Genomic DNA, 10,413 nt, shown 5'->3' with positions numbered 1-10,413 from the left:
TAATAATATAAAAAACAGGATAAAACAGCAATAAACCCTAAGTATAAAAAGAGGGAGAAGGTTTACGTGAACATTATAAGGTAATAAAACAGCATGGAGAACAGCCAAAACAAACACCACAAACAAGACACATGAACATAAACAGAGGCAGGGAAAATGTTATAAAAGAACAAACACAAGACTACTAAAAGTTTACAACACACACATAACACACAGACACACACACAGACACACATAACACACAGACACACACAGACACACACCAGACGGGAGATGTAAGATTACGAACACTACAAGACACACCACATCAAAACACAGGAGAAGAATAAACAGAAAAATTAATAATAAAACGAAATAAAATACCACAAACAGAGGAAATAAAAACACCAAGAGAACTATTATTATTAGTAGTATTAGTGTTATTATTATTATTATTATCGGTTTTATTATTATTATTATTATTACGTAAAGCGTAAGACTGGTGAAATATTCTCTCTCTCTCTCTCTCTCTCTCTCTCTCTCTCTCTCTCTCGTGTGTGTGTGTGTGTGTGTATTACAAAGTATGTTTATTTAAGTGTATGTATGTATGTACGTGTGCGGACCAGCTGTAACCCCACCTCCAGGTATACGCTCCAGCTGCCGGCGCTCATTCGCATGCTACCCGACCAGCTGCTCCGCTTCGCCCATTTTTCTTCATCCTGCCCTCGTTCCTCCTCCTCCTCCTCGTCACTCCTCCTCCTCCTCCTCCTCCTCGTCCCTCCTCCTCCTTTCCCTCCCTCAACCGTGTTCTGCCGGTGAGAGAATATGCTGAGGATGCACAGCAAATCTCTCAGCTGGCTGCGACAACACAAGGGCACTGATTCCTACACGTTTATAAAAAAAAAATGATAAAATAACAATACCGATACTTATACCTACAAACACCTCAAAATAGGTCCCATACCTTTGACAATAGGCGACTAACAGACCAAAGTGGGTCACTAGGAGGATCTGTAAAACTGGGCTATGAAATTACAAAAAAATATACCTGTAAGAGTGACCCCTTAAAACATTCCTGTAAAACATAGAATGAAACAGAATTCCTCCCAGAAAGAAAAAGAAAATGGAACCCCTCAAAAATATATTCTGTATATATCTGTATAACGAAAATGTCAAAAGAAAATGACTATATCTAAACACCTTTAAAACATGTACATCATTATCATTAGAATATGCCAATGACAGAACACAAGGTCATGAAGGACATATTGTAAATAGAGTTGGACGGTATGACTTCCTGTTGTGATCGGAAGCCCTACAAGTTACCCTAACAAGCAAGACGATTAGTGTGTGTGTATGTGTGTGTGTGTGTGTGTGTATCGACCAACAATACGTATGAGATGACCTTACTTGCTGAAGGGTAGTTAATACTTTATAACATGTTCCCTTTTAACGATGGGGGAACAGAGTTAATCCTTTGGCAAGTTTCCCATAAGATCGGTTGAAAACAAAACAAAAACAATATCACGATCGGTTCTTCTATAACTACACTGCCTGCGAAAGTTCACAGGTTAATTTCTCGATCTTTCAAGTAAGTTAACGTCGCCTGTTACCCTACGGTCCTGGTGTAATTTCAACGCCATTTTGAACTTGTCTTCATTGTGTCACAGCTTAAATGAGGCAGTTAAGAGGATTTCTCATTTTTTCCAGTTAGTTGAAAATTAAGTTTACGACGGGTGAAAATCCCGGCCATGTGCCGTAATCAGACTCCTGTAACAACTCTAGTTAAAGGGGAAAAAATCAACTTACGACACTGAAGCTCTTGGACCAGTGCCACGATCAGGCCTTATCACATCCCCAGTAAGGATGAAAAATTAACTTACGAACCTCCCAGAATGTCAGACCAGCACCACTACAATCAGCACCCTAGCCACTCACTGCCAACACCGACTGACACACACACTTGCGAGAGAAATCGAAAACCCATGATTTTTTTTTCCATGCCTCTGAATGAGCTTGTTATGAAAATTCCAGAGCTTGTGTAAGATACGAGGCACCGTTTAATAAAGTCTTCCCTTATTACCCCGAGTCTGTGAATAAAGTCAACATTATTGGAGACTAACAAGACGCTTTAAACGACTCTGCAGACTCCCTCTCAGTCTTCAGCACAGATGTAATAATAAAGTGTGTTATTTATCAGCTACAGTCTCCAGCTTACACACACACACGTTCACCCCCGTCTACTGTACGTACCCCAAACCCAAGTAATATTGCTGCTGGCCGTTTTCCATGCTCTCAAATATGCATAAATTTCCATTAGAATTATACGCGGCTAAACAGACTACTATCTGCATCTTTTACGCGTATGTAATGGAATTATATTTCCATTAGAATTATACCAGACTAAACACACTATCGCTGCATCTATTTTCGTTCACATTTACAGAGGTCATATTGGGTTAAATTTCCATTAACATTTACTCGTATATTTCCATGGAAATTATACCTGGTTACTGCTGAACCTTTTATACACACATTTAAAACGAGGTAATATCTGGCTCTGACACACACACATGAAGGCGGGGTGAAGGACGTGTAGGTATTCTCTCGTCACCAGTAAGAAGCCACGTCTCTTGCCTCAGGATATAGAGCAGTTGTTACTAGTGTCTCACAAGGTTAGTTCATAACCTGGTATTGTCACTGGGCTAAAAATAAAATAATAATAATAATGATAATAATAATAATAATAATAAAGGTAACAATAATATTACAATCACCATTATTATTATTATTATTATTATTATTATTATTATTATTATTATTATTATTATTATTATTATTATCAACAATAATTGATGTAGAAATTACAGATATATTAGTAATAAAATTCGACATAACAGTAATGACAGTAACGATAGTGGTAATTAGAGCAACAAAAACAACAACGATAGTAGTTACAATAACAAATGACGAAGATGGAAGCTGCTTTAAGAGTAAAAAAAAAAAATTACCTTCACTTCACTTTCTCCATCATCCCTCCTCTCTCACCCCCTCCATTCCTCTCACTATTCTTACACCCCCTGTGCTCTAATCACAAATCTCTTTTATTGCTGCTTACTCTCGTCTTTTTTCTTTGTATTTTTGTCTATAACGCTTTCTTTTCCTCAATCACTTTACACAACACTTTCTCTCTCATTTGTATACTTATTAATAATTTTGATGTTATCTAGCCAGTCCCAGAATTTCAGAGGTTCGTTCTTAAGTTTTACGAATACACCCAAAAGTGGAATTAATCTGAATCATAAAAAAATAACTTTAAAATGGATATCTAGATAATTCTGATGCTGTCGATAATTAGATATGTTAACTTAATAGCACTTGGTAAACAATATTAACGTACAAATACGAGATCAAGGTAGAATTTCCTCACCATTACATGAAATGCTTAAGATTTTTTTTTCTTTTTATGAATCATATCAGCCACAAGCTGCTGTATATATTATACGGTAATTAGCGTAGTTTGTCTTATTCCCTCATTTATCTTTAATTTGGGTGTTAGGGCGCCAATATAAATGAGGCGCTAATTTAAAAGAGGAGCCAAATTCTTCTTGCTCTTTGGTCGTATAGCTTGATGGTGTACATATTATTTTATTCTCCAATGTTTATGCTCCAAATGATTTATAGCTATTGTATGAAAATATAACGTTCCCTTTCAAAACATATGTTAGATAGAGAGTGGTTGTAACTCTCGACAGAAGCTGCCATGCATAACCCAACCTGCCTATTGCAGACTCCTTATTTTCTTATGTTCCTATGTAAGAATAATTCATTGAAATGGCGGGAAGGAGCATGGGTGGTGGGGCGACTGTGGACTCACCTCCTCCGCAGTAAAAAGTAGGATCAAAGTAGAATTTCCTCACCCTTACATGACATTTGTTAGTTTTTTCTTATGAATCATATTGGCCACAAGTTGGTGTATATAATATACGGTACTCAGCGTACACTGTCTTATTTCCTTATTTATATTTAATTAATTTGGATATATATTCCGTTGCACTTAACGGAAAAATAGTGCTTCTTATCTCGTATCAGTTAATATTTTTCGTGAAAATACTACCAATATTGTAAGATAGTACATTATACAATGTTTTCTTTGGTTAATGTTATTAAAGTACAGTATGTACTTGAGTCGGGTATGCACGCCTCCGTATTACTCCGCAGGCGGTGTTTCCCGCCCGCGGCCCCACCAGCGTCTCACTCGGCGGGGGACTGAGAGGGAGGGCAGATGTGTCAGGTGAGTGCTTCCGTAATTAAATTATATTTACTTTAATTACCTATTCCACAATTTAATTATAAAGCCGACGAAAATATACGCCTGTTAAACCTTCCCAAAGGCAGGTAATATGAAGAAAATAAGGAATTAGAACAAATTTCTGCGGACTGTACAAACGGTTTTTACACCTTAACCCGTGTCATCTTTCAACAATAGTTTGGATGTGAAATTATCTGAATTACGTATCCTCTTTTTGTGGTTTATCCACTTTTGCTTACTTTTGAAAACACTCTGCCAGAGTTGTGAATACCAAGTGTGAGCTCATTCAAGGCCAGACTTGACCAACACTGGCAGAACATACTGGCGCCAGTACATACCCTGTACTTCTTATCCAGGGATTATTATTGAATGCCGAGGAAGGCAAAAGAATCTGTCTTTATTATGTTTAATGTGACTTTAAATGTTTTCACAGGTATCTGCAATGTCCAAAAATCCATCATAAGAAGAAAGAAACAGCAGTAGTTGAAGGACGTACGTGCCCAGTACTTGCCAACAGTGAGTAGCAGACGTGACTGACTGCCCAAGGGGCTGACGAGCTGATCAATGGCGAAGAGGATCAAGGTAAAAGTAAAGAAGTAGAAATACAGGACTGTTACAGAGGCGGATCCAGGAATATCAAAGTTGTGGGTGGGGGTAACATGGCCAACACATCGAGCACACCCAGCATTTTTTTGGGCGGGGACTTACAACCCCCCTCCCCCCCACTGAAATTTTTTTGGGGAAAGCTGACCAGTATTATCATGGGAATTTTGAGGCCATTTTGAAGCCATGTGCACTTGATATTAGGGGGTTACAGCCCACCCGGGCACAGGTCATCGACCCACAATGGGGCCTAGGGAGGCGAAAAAATAAGAGTAAAAATAAATTAAAAATAGGTGCTGGAAAATTTTGTTTTAATATACAAAATGCATGACCCCCCTGGATCCGCCCCTGCTGTACAGGTACCCGTAGATGTTGGCTACTCTAACGTCAGTACTGTCCACAAGAGTTGCTGGCATCATGAAATCACTAAAATAATAAGAATAGTAATATAATAGAGCAAAATTAAATTTAATAGTTATAGAAACCCAATAATAGGCCCCCTATTACTGGGTTTCTATTACTATTAAATTTACTATTAGATTTAATTTTGCTTTATTATATTACTATTTTTATTACGTTAGTTGTCATCTATTACTATTACTTTTGGTCACGAACTATACACGATGAACACAGCCAGTCACCACACTTGGAGTTTGGAATTGCAGGAGCTACGGTTGCCAGATAATATTTTTCTTGCATAATCATCAGTATGTTCCTGTTTACTCTACATTTTCAGTAATATATTCTTGTGAACAATGAAATACAGATATGCAGGGCTCTTGGTGTGTTACAAACAAGCTTGTTATGATTGTTTTTTGTTATTCCCTTGTCAGAGCAAACTGCTTGAATGACAGCAGCAATTTAGTAATTATGAGAAATTTTTTGACAACCTAAGAGTTAAAGAAGTCTCTAATAGAAAGGCAATAGACTATTATCTATTACTCTGCCTTCTATTAATATTACAGCCAAAAATGTTGATACAGTATATTACTAATACTACCTTAAAAACCCTGTAATAGTCTATTACTGTACTTATTACTTTTACCCAATGTCTGCTATGTTCATGCTTGAGTTAGACACAAAAGTGTTTTTTTTGGAAATACTTGGAAGATCAAATGCTTCATTGTAGCTGTATTCTGGGATATGGATTGAAATGTTAGCAAGTATAATTGGTCCTTAATGAAACAGTATCATGTTAAGGATGTGTAATCTAATATTACCACGATCAATATTTACACACGGGTAATAAGAGCAGTTAAAATTTATTGATGGAGATGTGGAATGCATTTCTAGTGAGTAATCTGTTGTTTACAGATGATAATACCCAAGTGGATGAATCTAAAAAAAAAAAGTTGCAAATGTCTGTAATAACTTTGGAAGTGTGTGACAAAATTTATAGTGAATGTGAACACGTGAAGAGTCGATAGAACATTTATAAGTTATGAAAAAAATCGGAAAATCTAATGGAGAAATGAAAAGTTCGAAAACAAATTCTTTACCACTAATTATTTAGAATACAAGTACAGTATTAAATATTTTTGTGACTACACTGGTGTTTTTAAGTATTTAGCTGTAAAGAGCGAAATATGGTTCATTGTGAACAGTATAAATATAACACCTTGTATATTTTCCAATACAAACATTGTGTTATTGTACTGGCACAGTATTTGTGAATTGAAGTTTTACATATACTGTACTGTACTTTATTGTGCTTGTTTATAAAAAAATGGATCAGTTAGAACTGATAATGAAGTTGAAATTATATACAGTACTGTAAGCACTGTACAGCTATCTTCAAGTTTCCATTACATATAGTATATGCACTGGTGAAATTTATAATTTCATACCCATTTAAGAACCCTGGTATGCCATTGGTTACATGGGATTATCTGGGTGTAAGCCATTAACTCGTGAAAGAAGACGAGCACTCCACTCGTGTAGTCTGCCATCTACTCCACTGCTTATCTTGTGTACTCAACTTTCACTCATTGCAGTATTGAGCTACCTTTCACACTCGTTGCACATTGCAGTCTTGAGTTGCTACCAACTTTTTTCTTGCAAATAGCACATGTGCATTTTCCTCTTTCCACCATGGGGCTCTCATCCACAACTTTTACTTACTTTTACTTTTATTCTCTTTGCCACTGATCAGCTCTTTAGCCGCTTGGGTGGTTGGTCAAGTCTCAGTTTCGCACTGTTGGCAAGTACTGGGCATGCACTGGTTCCTGAATATATTGGAACCTGCTCCAGTGTTGGTCAAGTCTGGCCTTGAATGAGCTCACTCTCGGTGCCGTCACAACGCTCTCCGACAGATTGTTTCAAAAGTTCACATTTCTCACTCCGAAAAAGTTTGCCTTCGCAGTTTTCTGGACTTGAGCTGTAAACCCTTGTGGAGTGGATGTCCGCCAGCTCCATTCGACCGATTAGTGCCCCCTGGGATGTTTATACACTTTGATTAGGTCACCCCTCGCCTGTCTGTAGTATAAGCTTGGTAGCTGCAGGCGTTCTAATCTCTCTGGGTAACTGAGGTTCCGTAGAGTAGGCACCACCTGGCACCAGTCTGGTGGGCCCTCCTTTGGACATTTTCAATCAATTAACAGTCTCTAGTTACGTATACCTCAGGGACCAGACGGGTGACAGAACTAATCTTTTTACTTCTATCCTATTCACCACTTATCGGCTTGTTAGCTACTTGAGCGATCAGTCACATCTCTGCTATGCATTGTTGGCAAATACTACTGGGCAGGTACTAGCTTCTGAATGTATCGGAACCTACATCAGTGTTGGTCAAGTCTGGTCTTGTAAGAGCTCACACTCGATGGCATTACAACACTGGCAGACTGTTCCAAGAGTTTACAATTCTCACTCTAGAAAAGTTTGCCCTCACAGTTTTCTGGACTTGTGACTTCTTCAACCTTGAGCTGTGACTCCTTGTGAGGCAGGCATCTACCAGCTTCAGGTATGGACACTTAACTGAGTAGTGTCCTCTTGAGATGTTTATAAACTTAATATAGGTCACCCTTTGCCCATCTATAATACAAGCTAGGTAGTTGAAGGTATTCTAATCTCTGGATAACTAAGGTGCTGTATTGCAGGCACCAATCTGGTGGCCCTCATTTTGACAGTTTCAACCTACTGACAGTCTCTAGCATATCTCGGGGACCAGACGGGGAAGCACCTCACTCTTGAAGATGGTTTCGGGGGAAAGACTATCTAGATGTATGAACGACCTTATAAGACCTACTAGTTTAGTTGCTTGATTCACCTTCTCACAATGGCCTGAAAACTTCAGTTTGTTGTCAACATACACCCCTAGGTACTTTTCGCATTCGGTCTGTTAATGCTGTTTCTTCATCCGTCGGGACATGTGATACATCTCCTTACTGTTGGTACGACCTAGGTTCATCCTCTTACAATTCGTGACATTAAATCTTAACAGCCATTTCTTTGACCACTCTTGCCATGGAGATGAGCTTGCTTCAATACCTTGACAGTAAGTGAGACGTTTGTTGCTTAACAAACAAGCGGTCATCCTTACTGAAGCGCCGCGATTTGGTTGCAATGGGTTTACATTCTGGTGGCAGGTTTGGAAAAAGCGATGGCTCATCCATCAAAGCTGCTGAGAGTGCACAGACTGAATTGGTACCAGCAACTGTGAGCTCTGGTTTATGTCCTCCATACTCGAATGTCAGACTTTTGTGTTGTTCCTGAAATTCTTGGGCCAAAAGCAGGTCACAAAACAGGTCTTTTAATACCCCAAGGCTGGTAGATGGGTACGTTTAGCCATTGAGCTCCAAAGTTACATTAGAAAACCCCAAAGAGCTGGTACTTAATGACGTTGATGAAACTATCAGAGCTACATGAATCAATTAGTGCCTTCAGTTTGTGTTCATTTACTGTGACTTCAGTGGCTGCATGTGAGAGGCTCTGAGGAAATGCATTTGTAATAGCAAAAACAGTAGGATTGTACACTGTAGCAGTCGTACTCAAAGATGTCTTTGACCGACAGACTTTAGCAAAATGCCCTTTGTTGCTGCAAGTATGGCATAGCATCATGTGCCGGGCACTTGTTTCTAATGTGAAAAGCACCACCACAGAAGTAACATTTCTTCCAAGCAGTGTAGACAGTAGCTAGTGTATGGTCCTCATGGGGTAGCTCTTCTTTTGTCTGGGGTTGCTCAGGTACAACTGGTGCAGCAGTGGTGATGAGTAAGCATCAGCATTATGCTGGGCCAGGTCAAGTGAGTATGCCTGATTATAAGCATTCTGTAAGCCAAGTGTCTTGTTCTCCAGAAGACGTTGCCAGATGAGTGGTGAGGAAATACCATTGATGAAGGCATCATGGATTAATTCTTCACGATACTGTTCCGCAGTAACTGGTTTCAAGTTACAGTCTTTACTGAGTTTGCGAAGTTCTCTTAGAAACTCATCAAGGGTCTCACCAGGCTGCTGCCGCCTTTTAGCTAAGAGGTGTCTAGCAAAGATCTCGTTGGGAGTTTTCACACACACTTTCTAGCATAGATATGGCATTTTCAAAGGTTGTTCACTCCTCAATAAATTCATACATAGTATGTAATACACTGTTCACCAGAGTTCTGAGTTTATCAGGAGCATTTTCTCCGTACTCCTCAATGAAGTTTATGAATGTGCGATGCCAGTGCTTCCACTCCTTGGCTGCTGTAGGCGAGTTAGGATCAATGTCCAGACGTGTGGGTCTAAGTAGCTTTTCCATGATCTTACAGTAGATAAATCAAGTAAATTGAGGTAAATATAACACTTGGTTACTACATCCAAGCTTTACTTGATTCATTTCACCCCATATCTGAAATAACACAAAAGCTAATGTTGTAACAATTCAAAGAGGAAACAACAATGAACATAATATAACATGGCGGTTTTATCCTAATACTGAAATAAACGCTTACACAAAATACATCGTCAGATCAACTGAGATCAGAGCTAGGGCTGCTGGACGCTAGCTTGCGAGACAATCGGACGACAAAGCAAGTACATGAAGCGCAATAAATGCCTCAAGTATACAATAAACTAAATAAACTAACATGATACTTCCAAACAAGAACAAAATAATATTACAGTATTTTCCGTAATGATATTTTAAAAATATCAGTTGTCTTTGTTAACTGGTAGTCAAGGTTTGGAATAAAAATGTTCTCAAAGCAGTCCCATTCTGCATCACTGAGTCTGATGATTCTATTGTACCACAGATCAATGTCAACCTTCATTGTAATAATGGTGCAAGACAAATCTGTTAATGTAAAAAAATATTATTAATTATATCAATTGATAATGCCGGTAAACAGGTAGTAGGTATTAGGCAGCTACCAAACAGGGAGGTACTACCGCCTGGGAAGATATTGGAAGCATAATGTGTTGTCTATGGTAGACCCTGCTGTCATATGGCATCACGAAAATTGTGACCAAGTCCCAGGTTGCTGATCTGACTTTCTGCCTCATTTACACACAATTGCAGGGTCTCAATTGTTTCTCTTACTATTGAC

The 10,413-nt window shown here is 38.6% G+C and overlaps 1 protein-coding gene across 1 annotated transcript; it reads right to left on the bottom strand.

The window, feature by feature from the left end:
- Positions 1-9,025: 9,025 nt before the first annotated feature.
- On the bottom strand, positions 9,026-9,626 carry LOC121863481. Its single transcript, XM_042362154.1, has 2 exons — positions 9,483-9,626; positions 9,026-9,379 (listed from the first exon to the last, which is right to left on the bottom strand). The coding sequence occupies exons 1-2, from the start codon at positions 9,624-9,626 to the stop codon at positions 9,026-9,028; spliced, it is 498 nt and encodes a 165-aa protein (XP_042218088.1).
- Between the last annotated feature and the right edge of the window lie 787 nt (positions 9,627-10,413).

Source organism: Homarus americanus, unplaced genomic scaffold, assembly GCF_018991925.1.
Source record: "Homarus americanus isolate GMGI-L3 unplaced genomic scaffold, GMGI_Hamer_2.0 scaffold47177, whole genome shotgun sequence".
NCBI lineage: Eukaryota > Metazoa > Arthropoda > Malacostraca > Decapoda > Nephropidae > Homarus > Homarus americanus.
The sequence above is the reverse complement of the archived record's forward strand: the minus strand, read 5'-3'. Positions and strand labels throughout refer to the sequence as shown.

What these genes read in the sequence shown, in the direction of transcription:
- LOC121863481 (XM_042362154.1), bottom strand. Translation starts at nt 9,626, where the DNA reads ATGGAAAAGCTACTTAGACCCACACGTCTGGACATTGATCCTAACTCG. An exon ending in CTGATAAACTCAGAACTCTG is followed by an intron (nt 9,380 to 9,482) that starts GTGAACAGTGTA and finishes ACTCCCAACGAG; the next exon opens with ATCTTTGCTAGACACCTCTT.